This window comes from Sorex fumeus, unplaced genomic scaffold (assembly GCF_029834395.1).
Source record: "Sorex fumeus unplaced genomic scaffold, SorFum_2.1 ptg000043l, whole genome shotgun sequence".
NCBI lineage: Eukaryota > Metazoa > Chordata > Mammalia > Eulipotyphla > Soricidae > Sorex > Sorex fumeus.
This window is the reverse complement of record NW_026606100.1, coordinates 6,511,161-6,537,408: the sequence shown is the minus strand read 5'-3', so window position 1 is coordinate 6,537,408 and position 26,248 is coordinate 6,511,161. Positions and strand designations below refer to the sequence as shown.

General features: G+C 42.2%; 1 protein-coding gene across 2 annotated transcripts in view; it reads left to right on the top strand.

Annotated features, from left to right (window-relative positions):
- Positions 1 to 3,544: 3,544 nt before the first annotated feature.
- Positions 3,545 to 26,248, top strand: part of CSGALNACT2 (chondroitin sulfate N-acetylgalactosaminyltransferase 2) — a 45,015-nt gene continuing 22,311 nt past the window's right edge. The window contains exons 1-2 of one of the 2 annotated variants that reach the window (XM_056120786.1): positions 3,545 to 3,663; positions 21,534 to 22,433. In XM_056120786.1, coding sequence (XP_055976761.1) covers positions 21,773 to 22,433 — 661 coding nt within the window. In that variant the 5' untranslated portion in view covers positions 3,545 to 3,663; positions 21,534 to 21,772. Of the gene's footprint in view, positions 3,668 to 21,533; positions 22,434 to 26,248 lie in introns of both variants that reach the window. The other variant, XM_056120784.1, reaches the window with a different exon arrangement.

Sequence of the window (26,248 nt, the reverse complement as noted above, 5' to 3'; positions counted from 1 at the left end):
ACTACATCCTTGCAGGTCTGGTAAAGTAAGAATCTCTGTGGGATCTTTGGGTACCAAACCTGACGAGGACTAAGCAACAAGCAATGTGTACTGTATCTTGGAGGGGACTCTTCAGAAAGCTAGAAACAGGATGCAGCATTGAATCCCAGAATACAGCAGCTCACCAGAGATCTCTTCGGAGACCCCTGCCCCCACAATATGCCAAGCCGACTTCACCAGAGCTCCTCAGATGGAGCAGGTGTTGCCTCTCCGCCCACTCCATATGAACCCCAGGTGGCCACAAACTTTCAGAAGAAAAACCCAGGTATGTGGGAATAGGGTCTGAAGATGACAGGCCACAAGGCGGCAGAGAGGATTCATCCCTTTCTGTCTCCCCACCTACCCCTTCAGGGTCCTGGCTGTCACTGCCCACAAACTGCCTCCAGGCCATAACTAAGCAAGCTTTGATCCAGAGACTCACAAATGAATCTCAAAATGGATTAACCCCCTACAGAGATGTCTCTGGACCCCAATCATTTACATATTTAGAATTCCAGAAGCACGCAGCCTCACATGATATTCATAATAAGCAATGGAAAATAAATTATTTAGAACCTGCCTGTGGCAGGCAGGCTTGAACAGTGGTGGGAAAAATCAAAATAATGGTGGTGGGAAGGTGTAATGGGGGTGAGATTGGTGTTGAAATATTGAATGTAATCAATGTAAACAACCTTATGAGAATAAAATTTTAAAAATTCATTCATTCATTCATTCATCATCCTGTTAATCGTCGATTGCCTCGAGCAGGCCCCAGTAACGTCTCTTTCATCCTAGCCCTGAGATTATATTCAAGGCTTTTTAGGAGAATGAGACCCATCATTGTTACTGGTATTTGGCATATTTGGAGTTTGCCAGACTCTGCCCTGTGGGCAGGCTATATTCGATAGCCTGCAAGTTTGTCCAGAGTAGGAATGAGATAATGAGATATCATAAAAAAATTTAAAAAATAGTGAAAGGAAAAATTTAAAAAAGAAAAAACTAGAAACAAAGATCGCCTCAAATAAAAACATGGAAGAGTTCTTTACTCAACTTGCTACAGCAAGGGAACTGGTACCATCACTTGTTTTTGTCAGCAACTCAAAAGACAGATTAGCAGAAGTGGGAAAGCTTTATAATAAAATAATTGATGATGAGGGGAGTACCAGGCAGTACTCGGGGATCACTTTTGGCAGGGCTTGGGGAACCATATGTGGTGCCAAGGACTGAAAGTAAGTCAATAGTATGTAAAGTACCTAGCCACTGTTCTATCTTTCTGGCCCCCCAAAAAAACCTTTTAAGCTACTGATTAGAGATTGTTGGGAAGGTATATTTTTAAAAACTACATCTTTTTGATATTAATGAGATGACAGTACTTTGGACAAGGAATGTAATAGTTTTGTACAAGGAAATGTTATTCTATAAGGGTATATTGATAAAGCAAGTGCCAACCTGAGAACAACCAAGAAACTCTTCTCCCCATTATCTGCGTCTCACCCATTATCTGCCATAGAATCTGAATACTGGGTGCAGCTCTCGTGGCTCTCAAGCACTGTGGGCCTAATAGGCAAAGCTCTGCTGGGTGTGGTACTCAAAAGGCTAACAAGTCAAATTCATTGATGGCAGAGATGCAATTATCATAATTAAAACAATCTTCATGGAAATTTGAATAACAGTTTTAAGGAGATGACAGTTACACCCCAGCCTCCGGCTTGGGTTTCATGCAATGTTCTGGGAGAACTTCAGCTGATTCTTAAGTTAGCTTTCTCCCACTGTAAACTAAGACTATAATCTCTTCTGTATCTCCACACTAGCACATTATCAGTAAGGACACTTGATTATGAGGCAGGACACTTAATTACGATAGTCCTTTAATCAAGCATGCCATCTGCTTGCAGGGTCAAGCAGAAGTTTTGGATAAGGGAGGATTCCTATCATGTCCAAATTTTAATGAATTCAGTCCTGTTAACTGAACATTTACTATGTACAAAGTGCTGGAAGATGAAAAGGTCCTTATCTTCAGAAGCTCCTTATTTTCAGAAGCTCATGACATATGAAATCTACAACTAGTTGAATTCTTTAGTCTTGTGCCAGTGGTGGGGGTTGCGGAAAAGGGGTATCAGAACTATGTTTACAGCTGCCTAGAATAATATGAGGGAGGCAAAAGACATTGATGTTGAGCAGACCAGACATTGAGCAAGCCTGGTTTAGGATGCTCTCCAGACCTCCTCACCAACGGGATTTCCCACAGGGTATGGCTGTGAACCAAACCCTGTGGTTTTATGAGGTTAAAGATATCCCAGCAACCATCATCCAATAACGATAGCTCTAGTCCAGAACAAATCCTCCACTTCCTAAGTGCCTCATCTGCAAAATATGTTCTAACACAGAGGTTCTCAAACTTTCTTTGAGTCACAGGGGTTTTTGTTTTTTAAATCCCTATTATTGATATTCCTAACAACATGGTTGAGGGGCAGACCACTATGGTAATGACCACATCAGTGTCATCTGAAGATGGGACCCAGGCTTCACAAAAGTAAATCTGTTCAGTCAGCTTTGAGAACCAGGGCTCTAATACTCTTAGCCATGATACTGAGCTCCTTTCTACTCCCTGACCCCCCGCCGCCCAAAAAATCTTCCACTAGAAACTGCGTCTGCTCCTCAACACAGTCATAGGAAGCACGTGCTATTGTGACGGTTCACACACAGCTATGAAAAAGGGAGGCTTGGAGTGGCTACGCCCAGACAGCCTGCCAAGGTCACCCAGAAATGAAAGCAGGGTGGCAGGAGGCAGAGGCAAGTGGAAGTCGCACCCCAGAGGTGTGTGTGTGTGTGTGTGTGTGTGTGTGTGTGTTTTAATCAAATGCAACCACATAGGGAAGGGCTGCCTGACCTGCTCCCACCTGCAGGGCGTTAATCCCCAGGATTGTACAAAGTGCTTCGGTGACATCCTTGGAATAAGTCAGGTAAGACTCGTTTTCCACTCACTAAAATCGGATGCTGTCCAGTCTCCCAGCCATTTCCCAGAACGTATAACTCGATTCCCTTCTTTCTCAGTGAAGGAAACTCGCACCCAGAGAAACGGAGTGACTAGCCAGCACTCCCCAGGAGCTCAGGCACTCCGGTGACCTGCCCGGCTCAGGTCGAGGCGCTCATCGGACTCCCGTGGCCGGACTTGCGAGAGATCTTGCTTCCATCCCAGGACCAGTCCGGTCCCAGAGACCACCCAGAGCTGGTGATCCTTGGGGTCTTCAAACGCTCGCGAAGGCCGGAGCGACTTCCGTTCTCGCACAGCCTCCCGACTTCCACAAGCCGGTGCTTGGAGCCATGCGGACGATTCGAACGAAGAACTGACGACCTAAAGCGGTTTCTAAGGCAACTTTCCAAGCCTGGCACCGCGCGTGGGCGGGGCCGGCGGGGCGTGGGCGGGGCGCGGGCGGGCGGGGCGGGGCGGGGCGCGCAACGGCGGCCTCATTTCCTCACGCGCGCCGGAAGCAGCGGCTGTCGGCTCGGCCGCGCGCCCCGGGGGTGGGTGCTGAGGCCGGCAGCGGCCGAGGCGCGCGGGGCGCCGCCGCCCGGGTGTGCTCGCGGCCGAGGCGAGGGCGGAGGCGACTGGGCGGCCGCCGCCGTGCGTGACGAGTGAGCGCGGTGAGTACGCAGCGTCGCCCGCGCCGAGGCGCTGGTCGGCGGGGGGCGCTGTAGGGGGGTCAGCCCTCGGGACGAGCCCTCCGAGGGGCCGCTTCTCCCCGGGGTCGCGTCACGGACAGGCCCTTGCTTAGGGAACCGGAGAAGCCGCGGTTTTGCAGCTCGGAAAGAAAGAAGAAAAAAAAAAAAAAGCACGCTGCTGCCGGAGACCGTTGGCTGGCGTGAGTTTTATTTTGCCACTTTTTTCCTTAACCAGCTCGCCGCCGCTTCCCAGCTCCTCTCGAGGGACGGACTTGGGTCAGCCGCGCGCCCCCTCGGTGTTGAAAACCCCCTTCTCGGGTGCCGCCGCGCCCCCTCGGACCCGCCGCGCCCCCTCGGACCTCGCCCGTCCGGGCCTCGTCGCGGGCGCCGGCGGTGGTGCCGTTACTCGGGCAGAGTGGGCGCTCGGTCCGGCCCCGAGCCCGGCGCCCCCCGCCTGCGCTTGACGCCGAGCCCGCGGCGGAGGCCGCTGGCCCCCGGGGTCCTGGTTCCTGGTGGTCTGAAAGCCCCCCGCCGCCGCTGCCCGACCCCTCCCTTCTCACGTGTCAGAGACGCGGCCGTCGATCGCCCTCATCAGCCTTGCCCGGCCCGGCCCGGGGAACTGACCCGGGGGACCAGGGCATCCCGGGGAACCGACTTCCGTCCTCTCCGCGCCCCCTCGGCGCCTTGCGAGGCTGTCAGACCGGGGCCCTGGTCTCCCTCGGGTTTCTGTCACCCGCATTGTCCGTGGGGGCTTTCTGGGAACCAGCGGGCGAGCAGTTCGGCGCATTGGCACCGGGATGCCTCGAGGGTCAGTGGTTCGCTGGTGTTGGCTGCGGTGCCGAAGTCCCCGGTACGGCTCACGGTCGTGCCGTGTGTGAGGACGTCGGTCGATGGGGCCCCGTAGGTACCCCGGCGTGTTGTCGCCCATCCGGTGGCGGGCCGTGCCGCGCACCTTGGCATATGCACGACGAGTTGCCCGGCGAGGCGTTTGCCAGACCGTATTTCCGTTGTCGAGTGAAGCGTCTGTGCTCACCTATTGAGGGATATTTGTGTTTCCAGCATGTGTTTTGGAGAATACGAGGAACATTCTGATAAATGGCTTGGTGAATATTTATGATCCATTTCTCTTTTGTGGAAAGTTGGAAATTTGTTTTAACCTTTCATAAAAATGGATTTATATGTATTTTTATTTGGGGACTATACACCAGCGGTGCTCAGGGCTTTGTGCCAGGGCTGGTTCCTGGTGGTGCTCTTGGGACCAGGTGGGGTGCCAGGAATGAGCGCGATCAGTTTCGTGGGAGGCAGAAACCCTATTGTCGTACTATCTCTTACCAAAAATGGATTATTTTAACTTTTTGTTTGGTTGGTTTGGGGAGTGGCAGTGCTCGCCCCACCCCCCACTCCAAGCACTGTCCTCCAGCATGCCAAGCATGACACCAACCCTTAGAGGGATTCTCTAGCCCTCTTCTATTATATTAAAAATTAGTTTGTTTTTTTTTTAAAAAAGTATCATAATTTATTCCCCTTTAGTTTGCATTTAAATGACAGTCCTCTATGGGAATGTCATTAGTAATTTACCAGTCTGTTGGTTTCAGTGATGATCTGTCCCTGAAGCTTGTATATTACTTGCATAAGAATTGTTACTCAAGTTAGTGGTTGTTAAGGGAAATGAAACATCAAACGGATATGACTAAATGGATTGAGGAATCCTGGGATTGCCTGTTAGAGATCTTACATTGTTACTGTTACAAGTACTGGGCGTAAATGTACATTTGAATTATAGGGTTAGTAACGGAGGTGAATACAGGTGAATATATTACTGGAGTACTGTGATGTGCACTTGTATGGAGACATTGAGACGTTTATCAAGGAATCCCACTACAGAAATCACTAAACATGGGAAATCAATAGCATGCAAGGAGTGCTCCAGTCTTTTTCAAAACTAGTACTAAACCCTGAAGCAATGGATTAATGTAAGACAAATAAAACTTTGAAATACCTGTTTGTGAGGGCATTATACCTACTGAACATAAATAAACTGCCCCCCCCCCCAAAAAAAACAGTTGTTGAATATTGACACTTAGAAAAGAATGGTTATGTCATGAAAACTGGAGCCAGAAAGCTAATGTACCTCTAATGAGAATTGTAGCATGGAATAGAAATTGAAAGAGGAGGAACCAGAGCAATAGTACAGTGGTTAGGTGCTTGTCTTGCACACTGCCAATCTGGGTACAATTTCTGAGGTCCAGTATGGTCCCCTGACCCCTCCAGGAGTTATCCTTGAGCACAGAGCCAGGAGTGAGCCCTAAGCACCACTGGGTGTGGCTCAAAAACAGAAAAAGAAAAGGGAAAAAATTGAGAAAGAAGAAAGCCTCACAGAGATAACAAAAGTCATGAGGGTGGGAGTGTCCAGAGTTTGGGCAGCCAGAGTCAGACAAACAGGACACAAGTACTGACAGCTGTAAATCAACCTTGCCCTCTTTTGTCTTCTTGTTCCTTCCTCAGTAAAAGAGATGACAAAGTATACCTTTTCAAAGAGTTTGTGAAAAGATGTGGCAGGTTGAGGGTTGCTGGTTATGCTAATAGAGCTTGTTCCCCATTCTTCTGCTCGTACAACATTACATGTCAGACTTTGCATTTCTACCTTAAAGAAGACCGGAAACAATATACATCAAGGAAAAAAAGAAAAGAATTCTCTGAGCAGAGTTAAGAGTTTATGAATAGAATAGACTGAGTCTTAAAAGAATATTGATGGGAGGAGATAGCTCAAAAGGGTGGAGCACATACCTTGCACAGTGTGAAGCTCCTGGTTTGATCTTGGTGCCAACATGCACCTCAGAGTACCTTAGCTAGGGAACCCAACACTTCAGGGTACATTTTTTATGGCACACAGCACTTCTGACTGAGCTCCCCAAACATCAGATTGCACAGAGTACCTTGGAAATGGCCTTTTGGGCTATTGAGCACTGCTAGGGAAGATCCCATTTAGGGGGCGTGGGGACGAACGGTAGACATTTCAGGATACATTCTGAGGAAATCTGTTTACTTAGTGGATAAGTACACAATCTTAAACTCCCAAAGAAAACATACATTTACCTATTTTACATATTGACCTCTGTGCCTACCAAGGTGGCTCACATTTGGATGTGGCTTAACAAATTGCAGCACTGGGCTGGTGTCTGTGTCAGTGTATTAAGGTATGGAAATCAGACTTTCAGTTAGACTTATGTAGGACATGGAATATTAGATGATTGTGGAGCCATGTTTAAAAGTGCACCTGGTTTACATTTTGAACTCATAATCTTATTACTGTCATTCAAAATAGTGGCAAAGCCATTTTTAGTCTACCACTAATACCCCAGGATATTATATCAAAATGAAAAATTAATCTCAAAAACTGGATGTGGAATTTAAGAAATAGTGAACAAAAAGCAGTAAACTTATCTTTCAACTTCAAAGCATTAATAGCTATAGCTAAGAAATTTAACGTAATACTAAGAAATTTATTCATAAGCCAGATAAAACTTTAAAACCGAACCTCTGGAACAAAATTTTAATGTGATTTTAAGGTTGATCAGGAAAGGGGGAAATGGGAAAGGGCATGATGGAAAACTAAGAAAAGCGATGGCTTTGAAATGACCAATACATGTTGAAGTGAATACCTAGAGGGAATTTAACCTAGCAGTTTCAATTCTGAGGTTTTATTAAGCAATTAAAATATGTGGACAGTTTCATACATATAAGACCATTTGTGTTGAGATGTTTAATGATGCCAATAAGTTTGGAGAGGGGAACAGAATTTTGGAATAGGAGAGGTTTTATTGTATTTCCTCATATCATTTTTAACCTTTTATCACATGTATTTATTTTGTAGAACTTTAGAAATATTAAAAAAATTAGTCACATATATACATATATGTGTAGATAGATAGATTAGAGCATGGATTGCCAAACTTAACTGACCATGCTATTTTAGTATGATCTGTGATCTAAGAGTGGCTGTTGCACTTTTAATGCTTTTTAAAAATTCTTTCTGACATAAAAATTTATATATAAAGTTCAAGTTATGGTGACTGTTGGAACATGGCTACTCATTTATTTATGGATGGTTACATCTGTGCTGGGCTGGAGTGATAACACAGCGGGTAGGGCGTTTGCCTTGCATGCAGCCAACATGGCCCACCCGAGTTCGATTCCTCCGCCCTGCTCGGAGAGCCCCGCAAGCTACCAAGAGTATCTCACCCGCACGGCAAAGCCTGTCAAGCTCCCCGTGACGTATTCGATATGCCAAACACAGTAACAAGTCTCACAGTGTTACTGGGCCCGCTCAAGCAAATCGATGAACAACGAGAGGACAGTGACAGTGTGACATCTCTGCTATATGCATGACAGTTTTTGATAATTTCTTTCTAATTCAGAGGTCAGAAATAGTTGTCATGTTATATTTGGGAGATTTGCTAATAATAATGGCATTTCAAATTAGTGACAAGAGCATGGATTATTAAGTGGTAAGAACTGGGTATCTGGGGCTAAGGAGCTAGCCCAGAGAGTATCACCTGAGTGATCATTGGTACCATATGGCTCCTGGAGCGCTACCAAGGGTGTAGCCCTATTGGTCCCTGAGTATCACCACAGTTACACTGGTCGCCCATGCATTGAACTCACCCACCCAATTAGCTGAGTACCACTGGTTGTGGTCCCAGATACTCTTCCCCCCCCACAAAGGTTATCTGAAGAATAAGTTTTTTATTTATATTGTTTCTGTTAAGAAAATTGAAATCAAGAAATCACATAAAAATCTATAAAGATTCACTCCATTAAAAAATTTTAATAATACATAATACGTAAATACATAATACATAAAATTTTATGCAACGGGAAATATCAGACACATTTTGAACATTTAATACTTAACGTGTTTTTTTAGTTAAAACACTCCAATGTATATCTTGTAATTATTGCCACTTAACATATGAGAAAACAGATTTATAGAAATTAAAATCTTGACTAATAGAAATTAAGAAAACTTCACTGACAGATAAGACCATCTAGTTCCTGAGATAAGACAGACTGGAAGGGACTGGGGCAATAGTATAGCAAGTGGGGCATTTGCCTTGCATACGGCAAACCAGGCTCAATCCCTGGCATCCTATTTCATATTGTTCCCTGAGCACCACCAGGAGTAGTTCCTGAATGCAGAGCCAGGAGTAACCCCTGAACATCTTTTTATTGACTGGGAAAAATATTTGTAATCAGGTAATGCCATTTATAGGTCTCAGTACATCAGTATCTACCTAACTTACTCTATTTAAACATGAATCAGGTGGTGATAGTGGTTAGATAAGTTGCTTGCCTGGAATGCAGCTGGCCCTGATTTGATCCACATACCACATACATTTCCCTGAGCACATAGCCAAGAGTTATTCTTGAACACAGAGACAAGAACAAGCCTTGAGCACCGCTAGGTATGACCACATCCCCCTCCCGCATCCATCATGTTGTATAAAGGCCTGCTTACCTAACTTTTCCCCAAGTTGCTTTTATTTTGCTATTACATTTAACTCTAATAAACATCTTGTGTGTATGACTTTACATACTAGTTTGGCTATTTCTGTAGTATCACTTAATCACTTAACTTCCCGTTAGTTGTCGATTTGCTCAAGTGGGCGTCTCCATTTGTCCCTGTCGCGTGCTAGTGTAGCCCAATGGCATCTGTTCACTCTGGGAACATGAAGAGCCTCAAACCGATCATTCATGATCTTGATGAAGAAGTCTGACCATCTGGTAGGTGGGCAGCCACGTGGTCTTTTGACATCCCGTGGAATCCAGTCGGTAACAGCTCTAGTCCAGCGGTTGTCTTTAAATCTCATTACGTGACCAGCCCATCTGATTTTCGACACCTTGGCAAATGAGACAGCATCCCTGATTCTTGATCATCGACGGATGTCGGAACTCCGGATTCTTTCTCTCATTTGAGTGAAACGTGATATTCCAAGCATAGCTCTTTCAATTCCTCTTTGGGAGACCTGAATAGCGTTCTCATCCTGTTTGCATAGGGCCCAGGTCTCTGAGGCATATGTTAATGCAGGAAGAACAGTGGAATCAAAGAGATGTGCCCGGAGCTGGAGGTTCTTCATCCTCTTAGCTATTTCTTCAACGTTCTTGAAGGTGTTCCAAGCCGCTCTCTTCCTCCTACGCAGCTCGGGTGTCAGGTCATTTGTCATGTTGACTTTTCGACCTAGGTACACATAGTTGTTGCATTCGGAGATGGTCGTTCCTTTGAGAGCGAATGGGGCGTCAGGAACGAGGCTGTTTCTCATAAACATTGTCTTTGTAAGATTCAGCTGTAGTCCTACCTTTCCACACTCACGGTCAAAGTCGGCTAGCATTTGTGCCACTTGGCTGATGTTTGGTGTTATTAAAACAATGTCATCAGCAAAGCGGAGGTGGTGTAGTTGCCGACCATCTATCTTCACTCCCATTCCTTCCCATTCCAGTTGTCGCATGATGTTCTCAAGGGTGGCACTAAAGAGTTTCGGTGAAATGGTATCACCCTGCCGAACCCCTCTCTTGACATCAATGATTACTTCTTTGTAGAATGGTGAGATCCTGGTACTGAATCCGCAATACAGCTCACGGAGGATCTTGATGTATTGGGCTTGAATGCCCTGATTGGCTACGGCTTCAATGACCGCTTCTGTCTCAACAGAATCAAAGGCCTTCTTTAAATCAATGAACATTAGACAGAGCGGCATCTTGAACTCCCGAGAAACCTCAATGAGCTTGGTTATCGTGTGGATATGGTCGATGGTGCTGAATCCTTTGCGGAACCCGGCTTGCTCGCATGGTTGTCCTTCATCTAGTGTTCTGCCAATCCTATTTAGGATGACTCGAGTGAACAACTTGTAGATGACAGACAATAGGCAGATCGGGCGATAGTTGCCAATGTCATGGATGTCTCCCTTCTTGAACAGTAGTACGGTCCTGCTGGTTTTCCATTGGGACAGAACCTTGCATTCAGACAGGTAGCGAGTGAAGAGCCGAGCCAGTGTATTGATGAGTACTGACAGCAGGTTCTTCAGGTGTTCAGGTATGACCTTGTCTGGGCCGGGTGCTGTTCGTTTCTTTACCGACGAAATGGCATGTCGGATTTCGGAAGGAAGAATGTTGGGAATGACATATCCATCCTGTGGAATTTGGTATGTCGGCAAGTGGACATGGCTATCGAAGACATTTGAGTAGAAGTCATGGATAATCTTCTCCATTGCCGTTCTGGAGGATGTGATTCTGTAGTATAGTTTCTTAAAAGTAGAGTTACAATTTTCTGGATTAATATCATTTATATCAGATTTGTCCTCCAGGAAAAGAGTGTGTGTGTGTGTGTGTGTGTGTGTGTGTGTTTGTGTGTGTGTGTGTGTAGAAGGAACCTCATACAAATTCTTTCAAATGTAAAGTATGCTCAAGATAACGTACATATTGAGTAGCTATTATAATTGGCCTAGTTGTTTTTACCGTACCTTAGGCTGCCTTTGGTACATTTTTGTACTATATCTATGATGTTGTGAACATTACTCCCTTTTGTCTTACTGAAATGTGACTATAGATTTTCCCAGAAATACTTGTCAAAATGACAAATCTGATATTGCTTGTTCTTGGCTCCAAGACAGATCCTGTCTTTTGCAGCTTTTTTGGGCAGCAGTAACAAAGTAGCACAGACTAAGTGGCTTATAAACAACAAACACTTCTGAGATCAGGGTGCCAGCATGTTTAGGTTCTGGTAAGGACAATCTAGAGGGTGATGGAGCTCTCAGGTCTCACATAGGGTCATTAATCCTGTTTATGAATATCCCACTCCCATGAGCTAATTGCCTCCAAAGATTCCACCTCAGCATCATCACATTGTGAATTAGGATTTCAGAATTTGTGAAGACAGAATTTGTAAAGTCCATTACAATGACGGACATGTATGTAGGTACTCAAGTATTTGTCAAATGAGTGCTGCCTTATGGTACTTTCATTTCTGAATACCACTTACTCAGTTATATGTTAAAAGAATCTAGATATTGTAATTCTCACATGTGGTCAGGGTACACATGCACCCAACCTGGGTTCAGTTTCTTCTACCAGTGGCCCCCCAGCCTGCTAGGTACGGCAGTGTGGAGGCCCCAGAATATTACCTGGTATGACTCTGGAGGTCAAAATGGCCTGGTATCCAGAGCACCACAGGACTGAGCAGTCTGACATCATTGGCCCTTGCACTGTCCATATGACCTAGAATCACTGGAGTGGCCTCTAGCCTCTTGATCACTAATTTCTAATATCACAGATACTTATATTTTAATGTTTTTGTTTTCATGATGGCAGTTATGTTTTCCAAATAATTTTAACTTCATGTAATAGATTTTTCTTTTGGCATTACTAATAAAACCTCACTTTAGTTTGAGGTATTCCTTGAAGTGTAACACATTGTATATATTGACATAATAAATTAGACATACTTAAGGCACATGCATAGAGACATATTAGTTAATCATATGTATACACCTGTGAAATTACAATAGCACTGTAGTACTGTCCTCCCATTGTTTATCAATTCGCTCGAGCGGGTACCAGTAACGTCTCCATTGTGAGACTTGTTACTGGCATATCGAATACGCCATGGCGAGCTTGCCAGACTCTGCCGTTCGGGCAGAATACTCTCGGTAGTTTCCCGGGCTCTCCGAGAGGAACAGACGAATCGAACCCGGGTCAGCCACATGCAAGGCAAACATCCTACCCGCTGTGCTATCACTCCAGCCCTATTGTATTAGCATAGCCCTGTGCTATTGTATTGTAAAATTACAAGACAGTAAAAAATTACAGGCATATTGAGTATTCCTCAAAGATTCTTGTGCTCTTTTAGAATTCCTTTCTCTCACCCCATCTATCCCATTTCCCCTTCAATCCTGTCCCCAATAACTGTTAATTTAGCTGCTTTCTTTCACACATCATTTTAATACCATGATAATAACTATTTTATTATCCTCTTCTGTGAATTCCAGTATGTCATTTATAGGTCAGTTTTATTTTTTGTTTTGGGCCACACCCAACAGTGCTCTGGGATTACTCCTGTCGGGAGACTATATGGGGTTCCTGGCATTTGAACCCTGTTTGGCCACATAAGCACCCTACCTGCTGTTGTATCACTTAGGCCCCAATAGGTCCATTTTAATCTTTGATTTGTCTCAGTTTCAGTCATATTTTTCTTTGTCTGATAGTATTGTTTTGGGTTTTGGTTTTTGTTTGGGGGCCACACCCAGTAGTGCTCCAGACTAACCCTAGCTCTGCCCTCAGAGATCTTCACTCTCAGCAGACTTGGGGACCACACAGCTTGTACCTAGGATTGTACCTAGGTAGGTTGCATGCAAGGCAAGAGGTCTACCAGCTGTACTATTGTTCCAGCTCTTGCCTGATGGTTTTTGTTTGGAAAACAAGACATTGTGGTTTTATTTTGCTGGGTACTAGATATTTTTACATTTCTGTCAATAATTTTGAGACTTGTTGTGCAGTTAGTTGAAACACTTTGTTCCTATCAAATTGTTAAGCAAATTTTTTTAAAGATGTTTTTTACTGAATCACTGTGAGATAGACCCTTAAAAAGCTGTTCATGATTAGGTTTCAGTCATACATTGTACCAACATCCATCCCTCCACCAGTGTACATTTCCCAGACTGTGGGGTTGCTGGCATTTGAACCCTGGTTAACCACATAAGCACCCTACCTACTGTTGTATCACTTAAGCACCAGAGTCCACAGACATTTTCCCTCCCATCACTCGCTACCCCAGCCTGCTTAAATGGCAGGCACTTTTCTCTTCTCTCCTCTCTCATCTTTTCTCTCTCTTTCCTCTCTCCTCTCTTCCCCCCTCCCCACTCTCCCTCCTCTCTCTCTCTTCCTCCCCCCTTCTCTCTCTCTTCCTCTTCCCTCCAGTCTCTCTCTCTCTTGCTCCCTCTCTTCCTCCTTCCTTTTGGGCATTATGGTTTGCTGTGTAATCGCTAAATAAATGGGCATGTTGGTGGCATGGTCTCTCTCGCCTACCACATGTATTCGGTGGCCATGAGCTGCTTCCCCTAAGCCCGGCCTGCAGCCGCTGCCAACAGACACGTGAAGGAGGGAACAGGGCCACCACGCTGGTTGGTGATCAGTTTCCATTGATTCCATTCTCCCCACGCTTCTGTTCGTCTGGGCTCCCCAATCCAGTCTCACACTGCCCCTCATTCCCATCTCCCCCATCTAGTCTCTCTGTGCTCTGTCTTGTAGCCTTCTTCTTGTGCCAACCTCTAAGCATTGAGGGTAGCAACCACACCTAGGTCTGGGAGCACAATCAACATGAAAGCCCTTCCTGATCTCCTTTTATTAGAGATATCACTCAAGGGCAAAATACCTCCTACGGGTGTGTCTCTCCTTTCCTTAGTCCAGTAACCATGTAAACATTCATCTTAGTTCTACTTAATATTAGCCATTTTGTATGGACACAGCAAGAGATACATTAAGCTTGTAGGGTGGCTCTCTTGTGGACATCTTGCTATAGGTCTGATTACAGTGCTCAGGCCAGATTGGCTTTCCTAACCTTAAGCAGGGTCCTTATCTAGTTGTTGCTCTTTGGATCATAACAGAATTTGTCCCTGACCTTGCTTTTAACTATTAGTTAAGTTTTATGGCTCATGGCCTGGCCTATTTTGATGCCAGAGTAGCTCACAGCTTGCCCTGGGTCCATCTAGTCCCTCATTGGGACCCTGCTTTTGGGTTGCTAGGAACTAAGGGCAACTGAGGCTTAAGTCAGGAAAACAGATGAGTGAATATGTTCGAAGTCAATGAACTCCCAAGTTATAAAAGCATAGCATTAACTGTCTTCCTGTGTCTATGCAAAAAGTACATTGCTCTGAAGTAAACTATGCAAAAGGACATAAGAGAAGGAGAAAAGCAGTATTTCACTTACAAATACAAAAATCAGATATCTGAGGATTTTGACTTTACAAGTCACAGCTATGCTTAAGGGGAAATGGTGATTAACTGGTTGGGGAAGAGAGCACAGAGAAGAGATTAAAGATAAATACACAGGAATTGGAGTGCCTCGGGAGCAGGGAGCACTGTGATGGGTGTAACCCAATAAACCTAAGCTCCCTGCGGCCAAAGAGAAAGACAAACCAATGTTATCCCACAGTTTGCAATATAAATACTAAAAGGTGATCATGTATATCCTGTCACCTACTTTTAACACCCAGTTCTGGTCCAGCATGATCATTTCTAACTACTATTGTCATTCTGGTCCCTTTTCTACTCTACCTAGTCTCTACCCCACATGTACTTGTGGTGGATTCCAACCACTGACCAATCCTCCTAGCCCCTGTTTTCCCTGGCCTGGGAGCTTGGCTATTATTAATCCTCTGCTATATGTTCTTTAATTTACCACAAATGAGTGGCCATTCGTTATTTGTCCCTCTCCTTTTGATTTATTTCACTCAGCATGACACTTTCCATGTCCATCCATCCATGTATAGGAAAATTCATTACTTCATTTTTCCTAATAGCTTTGTAGTATTCCATTGTGTAGATGAGCCATAGCTTCGTTAGCCAGTCATCTGGTCTCTGGCACTCGGGTTATTTCCAGATTCTGGCTATTGTAAATAGTGCTGCAATGAACATAGGAGTGCAGATGGTGTTTCTGCTGTGTGTTTTTGGGTCCCCAGGGTATATTCCCAGAAGTGGTGGTGTTGGGTCAAATGGGAGCTCAATTTCTAGTTTTTTTGAGGAATGTCCATATTGTTTCCAAAAAGGCTGAACTGGTTGGCATTCCCACCAGCAATGAATGAGTCCCTTTCTCCCCGCATCAGTGCCAGCACGTGTTCTTATTCTTTTGAATGTGTGCCAGTCTCTGTGATGTAAGATGATATCTCATTGTGGTTTTAATCTGCATCTCCCTAATGATGTGCCTTTTGGTCATTTGAATTTCTTCTTTCAGAAAGTTTCTGAAAGAAGATGGGGTTGGGTGGGTTTTTTTTTTCTTTCTTTCTTTCTTGTAAAGTTCTACCAGTGCCTTGTATATCTTTGGTATTAACCCCTTGTCAGAAGGATATTGGGTGAATAACCTTTCCCATTCCATTGGCTGTCTTTGTATCTTAGTCACTGTTTCTTTTGAGGGTGCGGAAGGAAGCTTCTTAGTTTAGTGTAATCCCATTTGTTGTTATTTGATTCCACTTGCTTGGTCAGTGGCGTTTCATCTTTGAAGATACCTTTAGCTTCAGTATCATGGAGTGTTTTGCCTACGTTTTCACCCATGTATCTTATGGATTCGAATATGATGTTGCAGTCTTTAGTCTGTTTTGATTTGACTTTTGTGCATGACATTAGATAGATGTCCCAGTCCATTTTTTTTTGCATGTAGCTGTCCAGTTTTCCTAGCATCACTTCCAGCACCACTTGTTAAATAGGCTTTCCTTGCTCCACTTCATATTTGTTGCTCCCTTATCAAAGATTAAATGATCATATATTTGATCATATATAAATGATCTTATATTTGAGGGTGTGTGTCAGGATATTCAACCCTATTCTGTGGTCTGTGGTTCTGTCTTTATTCCAATACCATGCTGTTTTAATTATTACCACTTTGTAGTACAGTTTGAAGTTGGGGAAGGTGGTGCCTCCCATCTTATTTTTCCCAAGGATTGCTTTAGCTGTTCATGGGGGGGTTGTTTCATATGAATTTCAGGATGTTTAATCAATTTCTTTGAAAAATGTCATCGGTATCCTTATAGAGATTGCATTGAATCTATATAATGCTTTGAAGTGTGTTGCCATTTTGACAATGTTAATTCCCCAATCCATGAGCAGGGTATGTGTCTCCATTTCTTTTTGTCCTCTTTTATTTCTTGAAGTAGTGTTTTGTAGTTTTCTTTGTACAGGTCCTTTACCTTCTTAGTTAAGCTGATTCTGAGGCAATTGATTTCTGAGACATAATTGTGAATGGGATTGTTATTTAATATCACTTTCTTCTCTTTCATTATTTTCACATAGGAAAGTCATGGACTTTTGGGTATTGATTTTGTAACCTGCCATTTTACTATAAAAATCTATTGTTTCTAGGAGCTTTTTGGTAGAGGGTTAGGGTCCTCTAAGTACAGTATCATGTCATCTGCAAGTAGTAAGAGCTTGGCATCTTCTTTTCCTATCTGGATGGGTTAGGCAAATTTTAAGATTTGTTAAGCAGGACCAGAGCCATGTTTAGTCTAGAGCTAAATTTCTCTCACTACTAAAGTAAGACATTTTTGAATACTCTAGCCAATGCCCCATGAATTTTGAGGTTTTCCTGTCTGTTCGGTGGGAACATGCACTATTTCTGGCCATGAAAGAATACTGAGTTCTGTGTTTTCTGGGGTGTGTGTGTGTGTGTGTGTGTGTGTGTGTGTGTGTGTGTGAGTAGTGTTCTTTCCTTAGCATCAGTAAGTGTCTTCATATGCCCACACTGACTAGGAGTGTGCTGAATACCCAAAGAGTACCTTCTTTATATTTTTTGCATTTTTCTCAGTGCATCTCTCTTCTCCTATTCTATCCTTAGAACCTAGGTTTCATGGTCTCCACATATTTTTAGCTCCTTCTCTGGGACTCTCTGGTTCCCCTACTTATTCTATTCTTTCCTGGAAGCTAAGGCAGTTCCTTGTTTTTTATCACTCCAGGGACCACTGTGATTATTACCAGTTTCATTCAGTATTATTAAGTATGACATTATTATATTATTGGTATATCACTGTATTAGTATATTCAAAATATTATTTTATATTTTGGGTATTAAAATATATATGTAATTTGTAAATAATTTTTCCTATTAAGTGGGGTGTCTTTATTTTAGGCCTCATTTTTTTAGTTTGATGTCCATTTGATTTTTATGCTTTTGTTTTCTTTGCCAATTGGGTTGTGTCATTGAAAATTACTCTGAAGTTGAGATTTTGGAGAGTTCTGCCTGTATTTTCCTCAGTGTATTTTATAAACATTGGTTTGAGGGCCAGTACAACTGGTGGGGCACTTGTTCTGCATACAGCCGATCCAGGTTTCATCTCTGGCATCCTGTCTAATCCCCTGAACACCACCAGCTGTGGTTTCTAAGTGCAGAGCCAGGAGTGACCCCTGAGCATCATTGGTTGTGGTACAACCCCACACCCCAATAAATAATAAAGTATGAAAAGGTTTTATATCAAGATATTTATTACATTTTGAATGAACTTTTGTGTACAGTGTGAGATGGGCTCTATTTTTTTTTTTAATGTGGCTACCATTTGTTGGATAGACTCTCCTTTCTCCATTCATGCACCTAGCCCCTTTGTTGAAATTAACTATCCATATGCTTGAGGGTTTATCTCTGGGTTCTCGAGATTGATCTGAGAGTCTCTTTGTTTCAGTACCACTCTGACTTGATTACTATTGCTTGGTAGTACAGATTAAAGTCTGGGAATGCAATTCTTCCCTTTTTTTTTGTTAGTTCTTTTGTCTATTTTGGGAGTTTTATAATTCCATACAAATTTTAGAAGTATTTGTTCTATGTCCTTCAAAAATTCCATAGGAATTTTGATGGAAATAACATTGGATAAATCTTTTACTTTTAACAACCACAGAGCTATGCAATTTACATATTCTAAAAAATTATTACAGCAACTTCTTAAAATTTCACTAAATAATATTTAGCTCTATAATAAGCATGTAAAATATCTCAAGACCTGCATGTTGCTTAAGGGACAGAGAAAGCCAGCTTTAGTGCTTCTATTTATAGTTATATAAACTGATTTAGATTCTTTCATTTTGAATTCCATTTTTCCTATAAAGATGAAGCCAATAACTACACTTCTGGATGGGTGGCATGGGAAATACATAATGATACTTTCTGAATCAGTAGTTTTCAAATTTTAGGGACCACAAACCCAAATACATTGCATGTGAAATCTCATGTTTACATATATAAAACTTCAACACAAATCTTATGACTGTATGTGATAAACATTTTTTGGTTTCACTGAAAAGTAAACTTATGGTTATTAATCCATTAATGGATTTCTGACTAAGAATTTAAAATTCATTGTTTAGAGCCAGGGGTGTTACTCAGTGTAAACTATCTCATGCACACAAGGTAAACAATACTTTACCATAAAGTACTTTACCATACAATACTTTACTATAAAGTATTGTATGCCTTGTATGCATGAGATGGTTTGCATTACCTACACTTACTACATAGACTATACATAATTATATCTCTACATTTTCAGTGTTAGTATCTAATAAGTGGACCAGTAGTATCATAGTTAAAAGAAAAATCTCGAGTTTTATCTTTTAAAAAACAAAATTCATATAGTTTCTTATGTTAAGAATTATGGTTTAAAATCATGGCAAACTCCTAGAACTAATAATAGCTTTGCATATTTTTTTCTAACTAGATAGTGTTTCTTAAAAGCATAATTCTTCGGCCAGAGAGATGATTTAGGGGTTAAGGCACTTGCTTATATGTGTCTGATCCTGATTTAATCTCCAGCACTGCATACAGTCCTTTGAGCAGCGCCAAAAGTGACCCCAAAGCACTGTCAGGTCTGGCCCAACACTCCCCCCCCCCCAAAGTATAATCCTTTTTTTTTTTCTATATCACTGAAAGAAGATATTTTGTTTGCTTGGGGCTATGCTAAGGGTTTCCTCCTGGCTTGACAGGTGTTGTTTGAAAGTTAAATAATAGAGACGGAGGGAGAGAGAGAGAGAATAGAGATGGGAAGGGAGGAGGAAAACTGGAGGACATTGGTGAAGGATGGGTGTTGAAACATTGAATGACTGAAATCAGTCATGAACAGTTTCATAACTGTTTATCTCATGATGATTCAATCAAAAAATTGATAATACTTGGTTATCATTTAGTTCACTGAAGTATTGACACTAAGAGTAGTTAAGTCCATTGTTTGTGGCCTACAAATCTTGAGTTTGGATCTTCATACACTTTAGATAGATGTGTGCCACAAGAAACATACCACAGTATATTTCACCAAAGACAGTGACACTTTTCTAATCACTAGGTGTGACTAGGTCTGATGTTCCCTAAAGATCTTCTTCCACAGGTTCTGTTGCATTTGTATAAACCTTGTCTGTGAAAAGCCTATTATAGTATCACATACCTGACAAACAGTTTCTTAAATGGAAGTTCTCTCTGCATTGAAGGCCTATTATGGTTCTTACCCCTCCTGTGTTTTAATCCTGTATTTCTAAAGTTATGAGTCTTAGTTTAGAAAAAACAAGAAAAATCATGAAGTCATACAACTGGTTTTAATATGAATGTTAGCATGAAATTTAATTTTATAAGTGGTTTTAAAGATTTTTTTCTCTGCAGATATTAAAGTGTTCTTTTAGTCTGAATATAGACACCAGAATTTTTTTGGATGTGTAAATCTATTGCTGTGTAATACAGTGGAAAGAATTATGTGATCTAATGCTCAAAAAATCTACTGGAGGATTTTGGATGTAGAACTGTTTAATGTTTAATGTTTTCCAGATGTCTGACTTTTTAAAATTGTTTTTATTCCCACTTAATTTTTTTTATAGATACCACACCCAGTGGTGCTGGAGGGGGTGGGGTGTTGTAGGCTGGGGCTACTCAGGGCCACTTCCAGCTATGCTAACAGATGGGGGGCATGAACTCAGGCCTGAACTCACAGCTTTTCACATGCTAGACATGTTTGCCCCTTGAGCTATCTCCCGGTCCCCCACCCAAGTCCCCGCTTAATTTAAAGGCTCTTTAGATTGACTAAGTTAAATCATAGAAAATTAATGATGTAGAATGCTTCAGTAAACTGGAAGAAAGCTACTCCAAATAGATCCCATAGATAAGCAGTGATGTGTTAATTGGAATATTACATTAATAAAGAGTTTAAGGAGAGAGAATTTTTCTATCAATACCAATGGAATTTACTTATTATTTTTATGGGGTATTTGGGCCACATCCAGGGATGCTCAGAGATCACTGCTGGGTCTGCATTCAGGAATTACTCCTACCAGTGTTTGGGAGACCATATATGGGATGAAGGAAATTGAACCTGGGTCTTCCATGTGCAAGGCAAACACCCTACCCACTGTACTATCATTCAACCCCTATTTATTTATTGTTTTGAGGCTCCACTGTGTACTCAAGGCTTACTTCTGGCTCTGTGCTTAGGGATCACTCCTGGTGGTTCTCAGAGACCTTTTGTGGCTCTGGGGTTTGAACTGTGTCAGCCGCATGCAAAGCAAGTATCTTAACCCATATACTCTCTCTCTGGCACCAGGGACAGTAGATATTAACACAAAACTACCCTAAACATAACTTCTAACATTTCTTTGATCCATTGAGGTTACAGATGTGTTGACATTCTAGTTACGAGTATTATGTATGATATTTTGGTGTTTTTGTATGACACTTTTCTTAATACCTTTTCCTAGCATCTACTGCACTGCACTGCACTGCAGTTGTTCATTGATTTGGTCAAGCGGGCCCAGTAACGTCTCCGTTGTGAGACTTGTTATTACTGTGTTTGGCATATCAAATACATCACGGGTAGCTTGCCAGACTCTCCAAGAGGGGCGGAGGAATCAAACCCAGCTCAGCCAGGTCGGCCTCGTGCAAGGCAAATGCCCTACTGCTGTGCTATCACTCCAGCCCTAGTATCTACTAAATAGGCTAAATTGTATTGGTCCTTTCATAGTGTTGTATGTATAGCAGTCAGAGAGCTAAGTTTACTAAAGCTGCCAACAACAACTTTGATATACTTAAGACAAAATTCTAATTAATTCTCATCTTTTTTTTTTTTTTTCAGAAAAGACAACACTTGTATAATGGAATTTTATCTGACCCTTTAGACCAGATTTCTTGATTCAGAATATTTCTTATGCAAGTTGTTTTGACTGCTAAAGGTAGAAAATTTCAACTACAGAAGAATTAATTTCAATATCGTCTATGAGAATCCTGATTTGCTTTTGATTTTCTGTAACCTTTCTTATTACGTTATGAACAAGCAAAGAACTTACCGCTTTAGACAACGCCACATTAATAAGAATGCCTAGAAAAGGATTAATCCTTCAGACTCGGACCCACTGGCTGTTATTGGGTCTTGCTTTACTCTGCAGCTTGGTATTACTCTTGTACCTTCTGGAATGTGCCCCCCAGACTGATGGAAATGCTTCTCTTCCTGGTGTTATTGGAGAAAATTATGGCAAAGAATATTATCAAGCCCTCTTACAGGAGCAAGAAGAACATTATCAAACTAAGGCAACCAGTCTGAAACGCCAAATTGCCCAACTGAAACAAGAATTACAGGAAATGAGTGAGAAGATGAAATCACTCCAAGAGAGAAGGAATATAGGACCTAATGGCATCAGCTATCATGGCAATAAAGAACAAGCCCCTAGTGATCTTTTGGAATTTCTTCATTCCCAAATTGACAAAGCTGAAGTTAGCATAGGAACCAAACTACCTAGTGAGTATGGGGTCGTTCCCTTTGAAAGTTTTACATTAACGAAAGTATTTCAGTTGGAAATGGGCCTCACTCGCCATCCTGAGGAAAAGCCAGTTAGAAAAGATAAGCGAGATGAATTGGTGGAAGTTATTGAAGCCGGCCTAGAGGTTATTAATAATCCTGATGAAGATGATGAGCAGGAAGATGAGGATGGTCCCCTTGGAGAGAAATTGATATTTAATGAAAATGACTTCATAGAAGGTAAGATAAAAAATGTGTTCCACCATGGTTATTTTGGTGTGACAAAAAAACACACAGTATTCATAATGCTAAAACATTTAAAGAATTCTACCAAGAAATTTAAAATTGGCTTTTGGAAAAACCTATAATGTGAACATAACAAAATAGAGAATATAGATCAAGAAACTAGAATAAATCGAAACTTATGTAGAGAAATATTACCTGATGTGAAGAACTCTTTGGACTTTGTACGTATATTTGCTTGTGTATGTGTTTGTATGGGTCAGTTACCTAGTCAGTGTGTTTCTTTTTCAGATTTTAAAAAATATACAAACTAAACCTCAATTTGGAAGCCACTTGGTAAAGGAAAGAGAAATTTACTTACTTTGTTAACTGTTATTCTGTATTTTGAAGGGAGGAGAAGCACATGTCAGGACATTTGGAGGCATAGGTAGTTTTTAAAAGCACATTTGGCATTTGAAAAAGTAAAGAAATAAACTGTTTTGCTAATACAAAAAAAATAAACATTTTATATGTCAAAACATGGGATGTGTATTAAAAGTTGAACAATGATACAAATTTAAAACACTTATTGATGCAAACAAGAATCATTCTGCATCCCCATATGTCTCTATCTTAATGTAGCACTGTCCTCCTATTGTTCATCGATTTGCTCAAGCAGACACCAGTAGCATCTCCATTGTGAGACTTGTTACTGTTTTTGGCATATCAAACACGTCATGGGGAACTTGCCAGGCTCTGCGGTGCAGGTGAGATACTCTCCCTAGCTTGCCAGGCTCTCTGAGAGGGGCAAAGGAATCGAACCTGGGTTGGTTTTGGGTTGGAGTGATAGCACAGCGGGTAGAGTATTTGCCTTGCATGAGGCTGACCTGGGTTTGATTCCTCCGTCCCTCTCCGAGAGCCCAGCAAGCTACCGAGAGTATCCCGCCCGCTCAGCAGAGCCTGTCAAGCTCCCCGTGGCATATTCGATATGCCAAAAACAGTAACAACAAGTCTCACAATGGAGACGTTACTGGTGCCCACTCAAGCAAATTGATGAGCAGGAGGACAGTGCTACAGTGCAGTGCTACTAAATATTTAATTGTAGACCTAAAACCATTCTTGCTTAAGTTTTTTTCTTCTTTATACCATACACTTACACCACATGTATTTTGTTGTTGTTTTACCCTACAGAACCCATGGTTACATGGTTGCTTTGGGGACCTCCTTGGAGGCTTTGTGTTTTTCTGTAGCATTTCAGCTGTCTTCTTATAGCAGCCAGTTACCTGCTGTCACTTCCTGTTGTGTTGAATCGTGTTGTGAAGAAATGCTTATTTTTCTGCAAACTTAGCTTTTTCTCTTTTCATCTCTGTAGTCTATGGTAGGATTGAAAACTGCAGAGGAAGATGACCAAAGTGTGCATTGTCTTCATATCTGCTTACCTTCAACTCTCCTTGGATTCTATCATAGAATTTACACTGAACATATTTTGCTCCTCACTTTTCCTTCCTTGTGCCACTCCCTTCACCAAAATGTTAATAATAATCACTGTCACTGTCACTGTCCTCCCATTGTTGATCAATTTTGCTCGAGCAGGCCCAGTAATATCTCCATTGTGACACTCGTTACTGTGTTTGCCATGTCAAATACATCACGGGTAGCTTGCCAGGCTTTGCCATGCAGGCGAGATACTCTCGGTAGCTTGCCGGGCTCTCCGAGAGGGCGGAGGGTTAATAATAATAATAATAATAATAATAATAATAATTACTACCAACAATGACAGAGTAACTCTTAGTAAACTTCCAGACTGCATCTTAGATGTTACTTTTTTCCGAGAAGTTATTACCAATCTGCAAATCTAAGATAATATTTGTTTCTCTTTGTATTCTGGTAACCTTACATAGCATTTGTATGGTATTTCTCTTTTCTCTTTTTGTAGTTTCTATTAACCTCAGGAAGAGTGGGACCAGGTCTTTATTGTTCATATTATTTCCAGATATTTTCAAAGTGAACTACAGGTCTAATCTCCTGATTGTCACACCTTAAAGTCATGTTTCTAGACCAGAGAGATAGTATTGCAAGTAGGTAAGGTGCTTGTTTTACACATGGTTGGCATGGGCTCAATCCCTGGCACAACATATATCACTCTTGGAGTGATACTTAGCACAGAACAAGTAGTAAGTCCTGAGCACAGCCAAATGTAGTCTTTCACCCCCTCCCCCTGCAAGAAAAGACTCTTATTTCCAGAGTCTGAAAGGCTATGCTCTTGCCTTGCTTGCCACTGACCCCTGTTTGATCCCCAGCACCACGTGGTCCTCTAAGCATCCCTGAGAGCACAAAGCCTCACAGGCACTTTCTGGTATTGCCCAAACCTCCCTAGCCCCAAAAAGATTTCAAGGTTGACTTCCATACTTTGCTCCCAAAGATGTTTCAAGTAAGCGTATTACACTGATTTGTCTCTGTCTTACTGAATGTAGTGTATGTGTGTATGGGTGCCTTTGTATTTCTGTGTATGCATCTATGTGTCGCTGTATTGTAGTTATTTATATCTTTATTTCCCTATACCCCTCACTAAATTGACTCTCAAAACTGGGACCAGGTAGCCCAGTTTATAACACCAGTGACTAATAATAGACACTCAGTTCATTTTTGTTGAGTTGAACTGAGCAATAGTAATTTTTACGTTAAAGTCTAGAGTTTTTTTATTATTATTAGTGAAACACTATGAGGTACAGTTATAGACTTACAAATTTTTGTGCTTGGGTTTCAGTTATACAATGATCAAGTACCCATCCCTCCACCAGCGCCCATCCTCCACCACCACAGGTCCCAGCATCCCTCCCACCCCCCGTCCCTCCATCCCACCCTGCCTCTGTGGCAGGGCATTCCCTTTTGTTCTCTCTCTCTCCTTTTTTGGTCCTGTGGATTGCAAGAGAGGCATTGAGTGGCAATCATGTTTAGTCTATAGTCTACTTTCAGCATGCTTCTCCCATCCTGGGAGGATCCTCCCAACACCCTTTATTTGATACCCCCTTCTCTATCTGAGCTTCCTTTTCCTCTAGAACGTGTGGCTGACCTCCAAGTCATGGAGCAGAATTCCTGGTACTAAAGTCTAGAGTTTAATGTTGCTAGCTATAATTTATTGATGTGAGAGGGGGGAGAAGGGGGAACACCCTTGATGGTTTTTGAAAGTCACCAGGGCCACATTAGCAAGACATATGCTTGCCACTTAAGGTATATCTCCAACCCTAAAAGGAATGTATTATTTTATGTTTTTTAATCTTATTTCTTTTTTTTATTATTATTAAGGTACCATGCTTACCAGAGTTGTTTATAATAGAATCTCAAGCATGTAGTGTTCAACACCAGTCCCACGACTAGTGTGACCTTTCCTCAGTTGCCAGTGGCTTGGTAAAGTGGGGAGCAAGGGAGGTATAGTCTTGAGAAAAGATTGTTTCTACCTCTGCTCCACCCACCTCAGCCACAGTGGCTGGGAAATGCCTGGCCTAGATCAGGACTAAGTCTACTATGAGCACCTACTTGGCACAGATCTTCATGCCCCACTGTCCCTGTGAGGCATTCATCAAGCTGCACCAGATGTCCACTTGTTCTGCGTGGCAATAATCCCTGTCATTCAATTTCTTTTTTTAGATATATTTTTTATTTGATAAAGTAGTTCACAATATTTCATTACATTTAATATTCAGACACCAATCTCACCACCATTACACTTCCCACCACCATATCCCAAACCCCAATCCCTTCCCCAAAGCAGAACCGAAATAATATATTTTGTATTGTTATGAAAAACCACTGAAAATGCTACCAAAAAGTAT